Here is a 16,676-nt window from a genome sequence, read left to right on the forward strand (position 1 = left end):
TACCTTCTGATGTCCGGTCAGGTGCTCTGAACCACTGAGCTATGTCGGCTTATTTCCTTTATCCTATGCTATTCTTTGTCTAGTAAACACTAGACTAATTATTGCTTATAATTATTTGTTACTCTTAACGATTTTCAATGCTTGTATTTTATTTATTTATTTATCACAATTTTAACGAAATGGTTGCTCACAAAAATTTTACGGAGATGTTAAATGCTAAATTAAGTTGTTAAGCGCCCTTGAGGTGATTTTTTCACGAAAACGGCGCTATAGAAATGATCCAATCATTATTATTATTAAGTGCACTACAATATCGAAGAGACGAAAAACCCATAAAAACAGGTAAAGGAAAAATCTGTTTATTGGCCTCAATTGAGTTTAACTTCTTAATAAAGAACAACTAAAAAAAGTTTTTTTATATTGCAAGAACGGTCCATCTTCAACCCGGCACCCTCGTAAATCACTGCAAAGAATAAGGGGTCATTCGATTGCTTTATTGAGACTTTATTCCACGAAATTTCAACAAAATCCTGAAAAACGCCTTTAAAAATAACATTCCCCGTCCCAGTGGCGTACCTCGTGGGGTCATGATTGTAAATTTTTGCGAAGATTTATTTTTTAACAGCCACCCCATGTGGGAGATAATGGCGCCATTCAATTTTCACTTAGCCCTTGACGGTATAAAAGTGTCGGTAAATTTTAAAAACTATCTCCGGCTCTTAAACGAAAGGGGACAATAAATTTGAAAACATTTGCGATGCTTTTACTAACGGGAAAGTTATAAGATTATTTGTGAGAATAATGAGTGTGACATCTTAGGACAGGTAAATTTATAGAATTTAAACAATTTATCAAATTTCAATGTTGATTTTCAAGTTCTGTTATTATATCATTATTGGCCAGTTGTTTCATAAGACTAACAAATAAAATCCAGACTGCTTTCCAGAACCACCAAGGTATTAGTGTACAAAACACTAATTAGACCAGTGCTTACGTACGCAGCCGAGACGTGGGTTCTAACTAAGAAGAATGAGCGAGCACTGGACGTTTTTGAAAGGAAAATTTTGAGGCGCATCTTCGGACCGGTCCTATAAAATGGATTTTGGCGCAGACGTTATAACAATGAGCTCTATACTCTGTTTATGGAGCTAAACGTCGCAAAGTTCATAAAACTGGGATGACTTCTTTGGCTAGGTTATGTGGAGAGAATGACCGAGCATCAAGAACCAAAGTCCCTGCTGAGCTCAAGACCGATAGGGAGAAGGAGCCTGGGAAGGCCAAGGTTAAGATGATTCCTCATCCTCAGTCCTCAAAGATTTGTCTGCCTTGGAGCTTCGAAACTGGAGAGAGCTGGCGCGGGACCGAGATGAGTGGAGGAAGACTCTTGAGGAGGCCAAGACCCACCAGGGGTTGTAGAGCCAAAAGTGATGATGATGATGATGTTTCATAAGACTGAAATAATGAGAGAAGTTGAATAGAACCTTCAAACAACTTGAAAATCTAAATTGATGAATTTTTCAAATTCTATGAAACAACCCGACCTTAGTCTTATCGAACGATTGTTTAAGAATCATCAAAACTGTGTAATATTGATAAAATAAAGTTAATAGCATCGATAATCGAAGGGACACGGGTTCGAGTCCCGTTGGCGTCATGTATCTTTTATCAGGAGATTTTTCAATGTGGATTAGTGTTTCAGGCGAATAATTATTGCTTGTAAAATAATTAATATTCAAGATCAACTGTTTTTTAAACTTATTTTGTAATATATCATTGAAAAAGACGATAATACTAAAAAATCTAAACGAAAAATGAAACAGAACACGACACAGAACACGACACAGAAAAAAAAATGTAACGGTGACAACTGGGAATCGAACCCAGTATCTCTTATCATACCGGGACAGGATGAACAAGTTAATATTATTCATCCTTGATGAGGTTGTTATAAATTTTAATCAATTAACATAATATATTACCGTGAGGGGTTTGAATACCATAAAATATAAATGTAAATTATTGACCTTAGATTTTAATAAAATAGATAAGATTGTGACCCAGCATTACGTAGGTAGAGTACAAATATCATGTTAAAAAAGTGACTGCATGCCACTTCCTGATAAAATATTAGTCAGTCAGAATATATCGAGAACATGTGTGCTTTTCCTAATACAAATCATGACGGGATGCGACAATATCAGTATGTCAAAATCGATATCAGCATGAACACTTGTTTCGCCGTCCTCATAAAACATTCGCTTTTGACTGATACTTTATTGGGAACTCTGTCAATTTATTCGTTAACCTGCAATCCCATTTTTAACAGGGAAAGGAACAATTTGACAGATTTTGGGTTTTCATTTTAAGTTTACTCCGCTGTACTGCATTTGATCTCACTGTGAGTTTATTAACTCTTGGTAATACTTCTAATTGTATTATCCAAGAATTAATTTTCATTCGTTATAGGCCTGCAGGAGAAGGAATAATTTGACCAGATTTTTAATATCATAATGTAATATCAGTAGGTTTTCTCCGTGTAACATCCGAAGTTATATTGTTTAGTAATTATTATTATGTTATGTTTTAAGTAAACGTTGTCCATATCAATACCATCCAATTCCGGCCATAAAAAATCATTAATCATCTCTCGATAGCGCAATCCATTCACCGTAACTGTTGCTCCAGCCTCATTTTCGAAAAAGTAAGGTCCACTGACTCCGCCGGACCATAAACCGCACCAAACAGTCACACGTTGAGGATAGAGAGGCTTTTCAACAGTAACTCTTGGGTTTTCCGAGCCCCAGATGCGACAATTTTGCTTGTTGACGAAGCCACCGAGGTAGAAATGGGCCTCATCACTCAAGATGATTTGCATTTGATTCACTTAAGTGAATTTCAATAATTTCAATGCGTTGTTGAAGCGTGTATCGTTTTATTTTTATTAATGGCGTAGTTTCTACTTGTCAAATGTCAAAAAATGACAGCTTCAAAAGTAACATCTACCGAAATAGCGGGCTATTCAAAATAACACCTCTTATTGGAAAACTCTATAAATTATGTCCTTCAAATCCATACAATTTTCTACTTTTCAATTATTTTACGTTATCTTTTCGTGGCAAGATAATACATGCAATAAAGGGATCACTTTGGAAAAATAATTAAAAACTTTGTTTTCTCCTTTATCCTTTGCCATACAGGATTGATTTCAAAGTAAAAATATATATTCAAAATATTATCCAAATGATTTAAATTTGAAATTTATTTAATTCCAGGAAATCACGACTGTGACGATGCCGACGGGGGAAAGCGTCGCAGATCGCGTACCAACTTCAACTCATGGCAGCTCGAGGAGCTGGAGCGAGCGTTCCTTGCCTCGCACTACCCCGACGTCTTCATGAGGGAGGCTTTAGCCATGAGGCTCGACCTGAAGGAAAGCAGGGTGGCGGTAAGTTGTTTTATTTTATTATTTGAACCTGGTGGGATAGGAAAACCCCAAGTGAGGAATTTTTAAGTACCTACAGCATGCTACATTAATAAAAAAAATTTAGAGAAATATATTCCCGAGTTGCGAATATCCTGACAATATTTGAAAATCTCCTACTACTATCATTACTAGCGAAAATGATGCTTGTGGGATGATGCAAAACTTATTTAGTGGAGCAATGATGTCAAATGTCATGATAAAAACGCTAGGTTGGAGGTACATTGAACGAGCAATGTGGAGATCCGCAAATAATGCAAGGCTGATGTAAGCGTAATGATTAAGATTAGGAAAGGGATTCTTAGATGGTTTGGGCATGTAGAGCAAATGATCAAAGAAAGGAGAATATTTGACGCTAATGTGAATGACAGAAGAAGTCGGGGGATGCCCGAAGAAAACGTGGCACGATCAAGTGAATCAGATACTTTAGTCAGGCCATGTCAAGAGCTAGAATAATAGAAGAGTATGTATAAGACGATGGATGGCGAGTTGTTTGTCCGTCACCTTTTCCAACCCTTGCGGGAAACGGCGCGGCATTGTGGTTAGTTAGTTAGTTTTTAGTTAAACTGACGTTGTTAACATTCGTAAGAAAATAAACTTATGCAGTCCGGCGGCGGTTGTAATTTTACATCATACTAGTGTAAATTCATGTAAAATCACGTGATATTATAATTGTAGGATTTGTAAAGCTGAAAGCTTTTATAAAAAATATATTTCCTTTAGAATAATTGACTTTTAAAAACAAACATTATCAATTTTAGAAATTATCAGTAATTTACTTTTCAAATTGACACCATTAGTAAACATCACAGGGTATAACTCCGATAGAAAATTGAACCCAAAATATTGTGACGTCATGTGATTGCCTAGCTATATCCACCAATGAAAAACTCTGAAAGTCTATGGAATAAACTTTCAGTCTCCGAAGGAGAATTTTACTGTCTATGTATTGGCATATCTATGGATTTTTAGGACTAATTTGTTTCATACAAAAAGCCCGAAGATATCGTTCTAGTGAGTGGTTTATTTATGATAAACATAAAATATTATGACATCTGTGAAAAAAAATAGCCATTTCAAAAAAAAAAATTATAATTATTAATAAAAATTAAATAATGTTGGTACCTACTTTATCGCTTGTCTGAATATTGTTCTTGCAATCAGTTCCAAATTATAAAATGACAGTTTTATTCAAAGCGAATCCAAGTTCTAGAGTTAATTTTACTGCAATTTCAGATAGAAACACAACTGAGATTAGTATTTTATGTGATGAGTTTAACTTTTGAGCCTTACTGTACCTATGTAGGCGTAAGTAAGCGTCATAAAACCAACTACCAATTATACAATATAAAGTCCCTCGCATTTTATGTTAGGGTTGCAGATCATTTTTTTATTGATCTCTGTTTGCGCAATTGGTAATTTATAAGAATTTGTTCGCTATTGCGCATGGCTGTTAAAAGAGAAAAAAAAAATGCAATTTAGATATTTTGGATAGGGAAAGAAATGATTTAAAATCAAATATCAGAGAATAAATTCAACCATGCTAGATACGAAAATTTGAAATAAAAAAATGTAATTTTAGATAATTTCATCAATTCAATTTACGATGTAAGAGACTTCAGACGTTCGCTTTAGGGACCAATGCTTTAGGAAGGAAATTTCATTTACCCTTCAGTAACTTTTAAAGTGAATTTGGTTGTTTATTTTCAATGGAATAATATTTTTATTGAAATATGTCCCTAATAAGATGAAGATTTTACTTAAAGAATCGGGAACGTTTTGACATGAATATAAGCCTGTTTAGTTTTAAAGTAAAATGAAAGATGATACATTTACAAGTATAGCCCTTGAGGTGATTTTGCACAAAAACGGCGCTATACAAGACATCCAATTATTATTATTATTATATATCAAACTAACTAATGAACGGCAAGAGGGGACGTCGTGAACAAGTATAATATATCCTGTCTTCAAAACATTCCAAAACAGATATAAATTCCGAACTAAAATCAAAATTATACATTTTCTGACTATCGTAGTACTCGCCGCATACTGCAAAGAATCCTCCTTCACATCCGTGAGGTAGATATTATCTAGATACGTATACGGCATTTCATCTCCACACTTTTCCTGGGACCCTGGTTCCACCTTAATGAAAACACTCTCTGTATTCTGAAGATCCATGGCTTCTGTGATAATTCCGGTTTAATATAACGATGGTGGTTGGTCCCAGCTAAAAATAAATTACGACCTACAACAGAATCGCAAATGCTCAGTAAAATATCGTAAATCTCCGGGACAATATTTACATGTAAAATAAAAAAATCTAATAAATGTATTTATATTAAAAATAGGCATTTGTGACTTAAGGGTAAAATAAATAATTCATAATCTTCTCTTTCATAGAAGGCGCTAATTTAATTATTTCATTTCCACTCGTCCACTCTTCACCATTCTTTCAAGAGAGCCATACAAATACAATATATGATTGAATCACCGATAATATATTGTATTTGTATGCCTTTCTTGAAAGAATTGAGTTTTTATACGGACAAAACTATTTATTCATATTCATATTGCGTATTTACGGGCACAAATAAATAATTCGTCTTAATATTTTAGAGCATAACATATAAACACCTAGCTTATAACTATAACGAACGTCGCATTTAATCTTAAATATTTAAAAATGAATTGCGCTATAATAGCGAGTTAATTTTATGCAAGTTTTATGTTTATTATCTAGTCTAGTAAACATAATAAAACTAACGGATCTAAATGCAAAGTTTATAACTTATCAAAATGGCTATCCATTTGACTAATCGCACGCCTTATTCTCGTTTTATTGCGATATTATAACGCCGTAAAGCTGATAGAGTTTGCTGAACATTTCTCGAAACCTTCGTGTCGATTTGAAATGCTAAGGGAGTCAACTCTTTTGACACCTCGTAACTTGTAACACACGACTGAGCGCAGCAAAGAAATGTTTTAACTCGACCATTTGTCATTTCATATTTCTGTAAATTTATTTGTTACGTTCCGGTTTCAAGATGGTGGCCGTTTTATCAGTAAACCGTTTTATCAGGTTCAGACCTATCGTGCGCCGAAGTATTAAGTGGCATGATAAAAATCCATTTCTCTGAATACAAGTAGATAGCTTTTCTGGGGGAAATGCTCTTGGTAATTATTTTTTTTATTAAAAGTATGTAAACACATTTTCTGCAAAATAACAGAAACATTATTTTGCAAAAGCAAGTAAGTTATTACACCAAAAGAATCAGCTATGCTGGAGATAATTTAGCGTCGGCGCACGACAGGTTAATGTTCAGTAAAGATTATTATTATTAAAATCGTCGTGTTTATTATATACTTGGTAGGTATTTAAATTTACCTACAAATCTTATAATTTTGGAACAATTTTTGATTTTGATTTAAAATACGAGAAAATTAGAAACCTACTTTTTGTTCACATAACTACTAGTTTTACGATCATCTTTAGGTTTAGTATTACTGAAAAATCATTTAACACCATCAGGTGTGTTCTTATTTATAAGTGTTGAAAAACTATAAACTTTATAATTAAGGTAAATACCTAAAAAACTATGAAAGAGTACCTGGCTATTCAGATGTGCTCACTAAATACGACATAATCCATTTCAAGCAATGTTTCTATTCTGAATATTGATCTTTCAACAGGGCGATACTGACAGATCGAGTAAGTACGATAGTCGAGGCTTTATGGAGTTTGGATAAATTTAGCATTTATTTTACAACGGATTTCTTAGTACACTCACTAAGAAATCCGTTGTAACCTATCTTTCTTTGAGATGCATCGTTCACGAGAAAAAAGGAAAAAAAAGGATCAAATAAAACCCGCAGTCGCGGTTTGAATACTTCAACATTTATTTTTGAGAGTAACAGATGGCGCCACATCCGCTTACAACGACTCTAAACTGTACAGTTGATAGTTGTTGCGATAATAACAGATTGTTTATAATATAAAGAAAAATATATGCCAAAGAAGCGTTGGCAAAAGGTTTATCTAAATGTTAAAAAATACTGTGAGCAAAAATAATTCATTATGTTAGGTTATGTAGGTTGTGTTTAGGATAGGTTAGGCTATATCACACTTTACAAACGGAGCGCGAGCTAAACGGATGGTAAAATGATATAAGATTTCATCTACACAAAAGTAAGCATTTGATATAAGCAAAAATAATAAAGGCTTGTATTTAATACCTCCTCTTTCGTTTTGAGAACCTCCGCTTAAGACGCCATAACTAACATATTGCATCCGTCTCCCTCTGTGTTATGGAGAGGTGTATTGATTTTCTCGCGCTCTCCCCCTCGCACACGCCAAGTAAGCGAAATGACTCAATCAGCGCCATAAAGTGTTAGCGCGTACAGTCAGCGAAATGAAAAGCGTTTATTTTTTATGGGTTATTTAACGCCTTTAGTTTTATTAGTTTTTCCTTTGAGGAATATCCTTAGATAAATGCGGTGAAGAATTGTTTTACCTGTGATTATGTTATTGAAGTAGGTACGAACTTACTTTTGTTTTAATTTGTAAATAGGTGTGGTAACTTTTTTGCGACTATTATCTGCCTTTATAAAAATGACGTTTATTTTGTACATATCAAGTAATTTACTTTCAATAAAATAACTAAAAAAAATATTTCACATAAATGCCCCAAATTTATAAAACCTAAAAATATGGTTATAACGGTGAAATCTTTGTGGATTTATCTACTTTAAGCCGCAGTAAGTAGTTTTGTATGTTTCCATATTAATATTTTCAGTAATGGTATTAAATAAATACTATGTTAAATGTGAATACATGTCACTAATCGCTCCAGTGCATATAGGCAAATACGCACTGACTACCCTACCTTACTCGCATAAAAATTAAAATAAGAAAACCAAGAATTGCGTGCGCGCCGCACTGACAGCTCTAGGCATGTATCAAAGGCAGGAACTAAGAATGTAAAACTATGCACTTACATATTCAAATATTGTCTTCATTCGACACAAACAATGCACATGTGTGCGCGATGCTCATTCAAGACTCGATTCGTCTGTGTTAGTATCAAAAAAGGCCGTGCCTTTTATTACAAAGTACGAATGTAGCAATCAGTGCCATCTGTTGGTATTTATATTAATTAGTACAACTTTGCTAAAGATTACTTATCATATTATGTTGTCCTTCTTTTCAATGCGGTTGAAAAATGTGGAACTTTAAATATCATTAATAATTCGGTTGTAATATACGTATATTAAGTGGTTATTTGGATATTTCATCGAAATAAATATGAAAAACTTATTTTTTTATATCTGTTAATTCGTTTTTATTCCTACTGTCTATCCTGATAAAAACTCTGATCATGCAATTGCCTAAAATTCAATATAATATAAGTAGGAAGTTAATAGTAGTTCATAGTAAGGTGGGCCTGTTTCGATAATATTAACTAATGAATTTATAGCTCTATGAACAAAACGGGCGTTGGCGTCATAGACATTCTAATGGACATTGATTAATAGTTTGTGTTCGTTCAATTAATTCTCCTCTTCATAGAAAAAACTTCAATTAATTAGATGACTTGCGGTTTGAGTTATTTATTGGTAGTCACCTACCTATCTACCTGTCAAAGTTCATTCCTCGTGTATAGAAAACTTGTCAGGTATGCGCGTCGTAGTATTTAACCAACCACTTGAGTAACTATTTTATGTACCCTTGTAATATGAATGCAGTTATTTTTGTGCACGGATAAAAATGGGTATTGTTAATTTATTAAGAATCTCTTTAATTTATTAGTACTCCGGTTATAAATGGGATTTCAGGCCGTTTCCTGATGAACTTTTAGTAAATTTCTAATAAATCTGAACACGTGTTCGTGCACCTGCATTTGGTTTGATAATATATAATGACGAAATACGAAATAAATAAGATATTATGATGATACTAAAAGATATTATGATGATCAGGGAACTTATCAATTCGTTAAGGGCCTGCAATCCCGTTCTTAAACGGATTAAGAATAATTTAAAGAGGTTATACTCAATTTGGAACTATTTTACTTTAATAGTCTATAATACATTGCAAGGTGGGTGGAAGAGAGGTTAAGTACATGATAAAAAGTTTTTAAAAAATTTGGTGTGATTAACATACATTATAATTTTACAATTTTTCTTTCTCATTTTGATTTTATACAATATAATAGGTATTATTAGCATGTATTTAAATCTTGCTCTTTATTATGATTAGTTATTAGATTTATTTGTCCTTATTATCTTTTTTATTTGTAATTTTATTTATTTATTTAATATGATTTTCATTGAAATAATTTTAAATAAATAATGTTTTCCCCACTGGAATTTCCCGTGCTGGGGAAATAATATATATATATATATTTTTTTTTTTTTTTTTTTTTTTTTTTTTATTATTTAACATTATAAATGATAACAATATGCAGACTTATAAATAATTTGTTCATTATTATTCTATTTCTCCATAAGTTGAGCTCCAGGAGCTCGTGTTTATGGGAGGAGTCTTTACATTTAGTTCTAATGATTTTTTAAACAATAATCAAAAACTTTTGAAATAAATACAAACGTATTGTATTATATATTATTATATCTTTATAATACTATTGTGTAACTGCATTATATATTATTATGATTACTAAAATATATAAAATACGTTCGACTACCATGGCAAGTACTAGAAAACGTACTTGCCTTGTGTATATGTAAAAAAAAATAATAAATAAAATATCTCCTCTTTTCTGATAAGGTATACATGACCAACTATGTACCTAAATATGATATATTGCAAAATATGTATGATTTAATGTAACTATGATCTATATTAAAATAATAAAAAAAAAAATAATAAAAAAATCTCCTTTAGTTATTAAGGTTGTTTTGTGTCATTTGAACAGGCAAGAACCATATGATGAACCACTAACGCACAGCTAACTAAGCAAAATTCCTTCATTTTTTTATTTTTTTTATATTTTTTTTTTCTTTAAAAAGAAAGACAAACATTCCCGGGTTACGAATAACCCAACAATGTTTGAAAATCTCCTACTACCACCACAGAAAGCCGAAAATGTTGCTTGTGTTGTGATGGAGGACTTAGCCAGCCGAGGAATCGAACACGCGACGCTCGGGTGAGACCCAAGCGCTATGTCCACTCAACCACTGACCGGTCGTTCATATATCATAATTTTACAACCACACTCCTTGGAGTCACACTGGCGATCTTTCGATCCTTTATAACTTCAGATACTCATATCATGTTACCACCATTCTACCAAATTAGGTACTATTTGTTTTAAAAAATGTAGGCAATATCTGAAATCATGTATTATATATATTATACTTCAGCTGTTACATAACAATTTGTAAGTTCTCATATCTTTTTTCTTTTGTAATCACTACATACATTCCCTTTTGTTTTATCTACCCACGTGAAAACGTCAAAAAAATGGTCAAATTAAAATTATTTCTCGTATCTTAGAAATTACTCAATTTTCAATGTAAACTCTCCGAAATCAATACGGTGCTCATCACTACATTTAAATAAAAATTACCTAAACGATTTTTTATTTAAAAGGAAATGAAGCCTGATTCTTGCGACATAATTATATTTAATTGTTTTTTAATCGTTTAAATATTGCAAGAAAAATAATAAATTTATTTTCTTCTTCAATTTTGAACTTCATTTTGCTGTCAATCTTATATCTAGATATCTTAGTCTTTTCGCATAAAGGTATCGACTATCTAACTAGGTACCTTCGTATGTCTCTTTATTCGAATAGGAGACCTATTTTCTCTGTTTACCTACAACATATTTGATTTCTCTCCGCTCTTAAAATAAAAGCTGTAAATATTGTAATGTTTATCTCATAAACGTCTATCAGCTATACCTATCTGTATATGTTCTCATCATAACAACACTATATTTAGATACATACATGAAGCGTCTTCTGATAAAAGAAAATAACTTACAATAATAATTATTCTTCCAGGTTTCTAGCGTCGGAAAATATTAGACTCAAGACAAATGAATGCAGTCAGTGACAGAGTATGGGAAAGCTCGATGGGCGGCACTTTATTTGCTGTGGGCGGAATGTAAAGACACGCCCAGTTTTCTCATTAGACAACAAACACGGCCCTACAATACTTCTAAACACATCAGGAGGCATTCGATAAATTCTATTTTAAGAAGATATTGAGTTCGTACTGAAACAAATTCATCTGCAATTGAATTATTTCTGTGGCATATTCATAGTAAGGGGTTTGACTCGGGTTTAATACACATTTTTTTAAATGTATGTTTTACTTTGAACTTTATTTATAGGAATAATTTTTGAAGTAACACAGTTTAATCAAATGAAGCACAGTTTATTTTGTAGGTATACTGCCTTTTTAATGAAATTCCGTTTCAAACACACCAAACATTTTAGTCAGAATATTATGAATAATCCAAAAATCAACACATAAAACCTCTCTTAAAATCCGTCAATACCAATGTCCCACCTCTCAGTGTGGGTGCATAAAGTAGATGGAAATATTTCACAAAGATGGGAGGTGATGTTTTAATAGTATTCGTTTACCTTTTAAATTGTGACAAAAACCAATCAGTATTAATATGTTTTTTTAGTCGAATTCTGTAAAATCGTGCCCGACTCATTTTATATTTTTACAATAACAATAACATTCCTCTCATTTTTAACATGGGTACCAGTGGCGGTCCGTTACTTTTCAGTGAGCTAAGACGAAGTGAGCTGACACGTAAGATTGAAAAATATGACATGAAAGAAAGGATTCAGTTTGGAAAAGCTTGGCATCCTTCAAAAAATACAAATTACAAAAAAAAATCTTTTCAGCCAAAACGACATAATTAATGTCGTATTTTTCGGTTGTATGATAACTCAACACAATAACAATTCAATACAGCTTTTAAAAGTGATATAAAGTCATTAAAATGCGATGAAAAAATATTCTATAAACCTAACCTATGTAACCTGGTTTTTGTTTTATCACTTTTCATGACTATATCTATTATGACGGTGTGTTGAGTTATTCGGTTACCGTATTTTTTAATGTTACCACTGTAGCTCACCGAAAAGTCACGAACCGCCACTAATAGGTCACTCTATAAGTATCTCCAATAACCTTTCTTTATAAAACTGTTTAAGATGTAACGGTTTATTTCATCAAACTGTGCAACAACCCATTCCTAGTACACTAATAGGTACCTCTTTAAGTATCTCCAGTAACCTTTCTTTATAAAACTGTTTAAGTTTTTAAAGGTTTATTTCATCAAACTGTGCAACAACCCATTCCAAGTACACTAATAGGTTCCTCTATAAGTATCTTCAGTAACCTTCCTTTATAAAACTGTTTAAGATGTAACGGTTTATTTCATCAAACTGTGCAACAACCCATTCCAAGTACACTAATAGGTACCTCTTTAAGTATCTACAGTAACCTTTCTTTTTGAAACTGTTTAAAATGTAACCGTTTATAACATCAAACTGTGCAACAACCCATTCCAAGTACACTAATGGGTACCTCTTTAAGTATCTTCAGTAACATTTCTTTATAAAACTGTTTAAGATGAACGGTTTATTTCATCAAACTGTGCAACAACCCATTCCAAGTACACTAATGGGTACCTCTTTAAGTATCTTCAGTAACATTTCTTTATAAAACTGTTTAAGATGAACGGTTTATTTCATCAAACTGTGCAACAACCCATTCCAAGTACACTAATAGGTACCTCTTTAAGTATCTCCAGTAACCTTTCTTTATAAAACTGTTTAAGATGTAACGGTTTATTTCATCAAACTGTGCAACAACCCATTCCAAGTACACTAATAGGTACCTCTTTAAGTATCTACAGTAACCTTTCTTTTTGAAACTGTTTAAAATGTAACCGTTTATTACATCAAACTGTGCAACAACCCATTCCAAGTACACTAATAGGTACCTCTTTAAGTATCTTCAGTAACATTTCTTTATAAAACTGTTTAAGATGAACGGTTTATTTCATCAAACTGTGCAACAACCCATTCCAAGTAGACTAATAGGTTCCTCTATAAGTATCTTCAGTAACCTTCCTTTATAAAACTGTTTAAGATGTAACGGTTTATTTCATCAAACTGTGCAACAATCCATTCCAAGTACACGTGGAGAAAACTTGTCTAATCTTAAAATAGTATAAAACAAAATCGATATTCGCGTCTGTCTGTTTGTGCGATAAGCTCTTCTAAACTACGCAATAGATTTAGGTAGGGTTTTTATTACCATTTAGAGAATTTCTTCCGGGAGGTTAATATATATAATATATGAATTTTATATTTGAAGAAAGTAGAGAAAAGTCGATGTTTTGTGATCAAGTGTTAAAAAATGTATTTTCGGGTGTTTATATTGCTAACGCTAGCTAAAACTTATGAGATACATCAAAATAATGTACCGCGGAAATGTATATCATATGTATATCAAATGTATATCATATGTATATCAAATGTATATCATATGTATATCAAATGTATATCATATGTATATCAAATGTATATCATATGTATATCAAATGTATATCATATGTATATCAAATGTATATCATATGTATATCAAATGTATATCATATGTATATCAAATGTATATCATGTCTATCTCCAGCAACGCCGGGTACACGTCAGCTAGTACTGCTGTAAAAGTCTGGTCAAATTATTCGTTTTCCTGTTAAAAACGGGACTGCAGGCCTTTAACGAATGAATTGACAGAGTTCCAAACAGAGTTTCAGTTGTAAATGAAGTTTTACGAGGGTGGCGGAACACGTGTTCATACAATTATTGATAATGACATACTGATTTTGTCGCATTGTGAACTCACGTGTTCTCTTCCCAATGAAAGATAACACGTGTCTTCTATATATTCTGAATGACTAATATTTTATCACGATATTGGAATGCTGTAAATTTTTTTAAATGATCATTTTTCTCGTTGCAGATCGACGTAGGTAACGTTGTTCCAAAACGTATCCAGTGATAAAGAAAAATTCTCAAAATGTATTCCTTTCGGTACCCACCCACTTCTCACCTACATTTATAACTTAATTTTGTTGAATTAATACCGATTGGCAATACACGAGCTTTACTGCTTTAGTATTGAGCTTTACGGTCTCAAACGGTGGTAAAAGTTAATCATACATTGGAGAAATGGGATTAGTGGGCTGTTAAACTTTACGTGCGTTAAATTAGGTATTTGCTCGACAGTAAACGTAGGATCCACTTTATGGAATGACATTTTTATTTGTTCTTGAAACATATTATCCGGTACGAAAGTCAAATTTTATTAATTGTGTTTTTGCTTTAATAGATAGGCAACTACTCGTACGCGCTTTTAGGTGTTGTAATGATAAATAAAAAAGGTAGGTTATATAATGTATTTTTAATAAATAACAAGGCAAATTTTCCCTTCACATTTACTATATATATCCTGATGATGAACACTGTAAGGCTGTCTAAGAAAACTAGAAGATGGCTAAAGGAGGAGCAAGCGTTTTTTGTCCAATAAAAAAATTGTGAAAATCTGTCGAAATGAAATCAGGGGAATAATGACATTTTAAGAAGAGTTTATTTCATAATAAGTAATATTATCTCTATCAATTTCACGAAATGAGACTTGGTAGGTCATTCGTATCCCGGGATTGTTTGTCTTTTTTTTATTATTTTTAAGAAATTCTATATGAAGTACGATTAAGAAGAATATAGCTCCTTTATTCTTGGTAAAACACCATTTTTCCTCTACGTTTTCTTTGGTGAACAAAGAACACACACTTTTAACAAAATGGAAAAAATCAATTTTCTTTAACAATATAATACCATGGCATTAAAATAACATTGACACGTGTACCATAAACATTAAACATGGTTTAATACAGTAAAAGATTAAACATGATTAAATATATAATGGTTTTCAGGGTTAAATACAGTTAAAGATTAAACATCAACGAAATTATGCATATAAGATCTCCACACGCCAGATATAATGTCTTCGATTTATACACACATATGACTGCATACATAAAAATGCGGCACAGCCCTGCTTAAGTGGAACTATTGATTTGATCATCAATTATGTATAGTTGGTTGTAACTAATAATGTACATGAAATGGGATGTACACTTATCTCTGGCTGAATCCACTATCCGATATGAAAATTCTTGGGGATGTTATTATAAAACTATTATAAGTTACATTCAAACCTTAAAAAACACTACTAAATTGTTTATCTATAAATACACAGAAGTAACATTAAATTCAGACAATATAACATGTTTAGGAAAAGAGTTCATGAACATAATACAACATTCACTCAAAGGATTGGTAGATACGAAATATACCAATACATACGGCGAAAGATTCCTAAACCATATTGTGCCAAAAATATTTAATAAACTACCAATGAAAATTAAAAATAATACTTTTTATTCTGCTCAAGTCAAATATACTCTGAAAATGGAGAAAAACTATGAAAATGGGTAAATATATTTATGCCGTACTGAAGCACTTGCACTGGTAATTGGAATTCACATTGCGAAATTTGTAAAATCTCATCTGCATCTTGGAAACTAGTGTTTAATTGTACTTGTTTGTTATAATGTCTATACTGATATTTATGCTTATACCATTCGGTTAATTTAACTCATTGATCTAAATAATTTTAACTTGTCATCATCAATACTATACATAAATACCTTTTGAAAATGTACCATTTTATTACATATCATGTTACCAATAGGTACCTGCTGCATACTAAATTTAGTAGTTAAGCAGGTTTGAATGATAATTTTAAAAAAATCGCTCACGTTTATTCGTGTAACTTTTATGGTATAGAATAAATCCAAGCATACGTAGACTACGTTTATACAATGTATAATGCACATTGTACACCGTATACATAATATACAACCTAATAAGAAGCTCAAGCGTGTAATATTATTAGTTACGAGTACCTTTAAGGCTTTCGAGAGCTTCGGAGTGAATGAAGCCATTGGAACCGTCCGCGTCTTAGAGCTTAATAAAAATGACGCTTATAAATCACACCTGAGCAGGTAGCTTCTAGCCACGGTAGCTACCTGTGTAATTAGGCATAATATTAAGCTTTATTGCTTCTGGAGTTA

General features: G+C 32.2%; 1 protein-coding gene across 1 annotated transcript in view; it reads left to right on the top strand.

Moving 5' to 3' along the window:
- OdsH (Ods-site homeobox) overlaps nt 1-16,676 on the top strand; it is an 88,812-nt gene that overhangs the window by 58,873 nt on the left and 13,263 nt on the right. Inside the window, exon 3 of the mRNA XM_089637969.1 lies at nt 3,273-3,445. Coding sequence (XP_089494095.1) covers nt 3,273-3,445 — 173 coding nt within the window. The remainder of the gene's footprint in view (nt 1-3,272; nt 3,446-16,676) is intronic.

The sequence above is a fragment of the Hesperophylax consimilis genome, chromosome 12 (genome assembly GCF_061612785.1).
Source record: "Hesperophylax consimilis isolate HC1 chromosome 12, BYU_Hcon_1.0, whole genome shotgun sequence".
NCBI classification, from domain to species: Eukaryota; Metazoa; Arthropoda; class Insecta; order Trichoptera; family Limnephilidae; genus Hesperophylax; species Hesperophylax consimilis.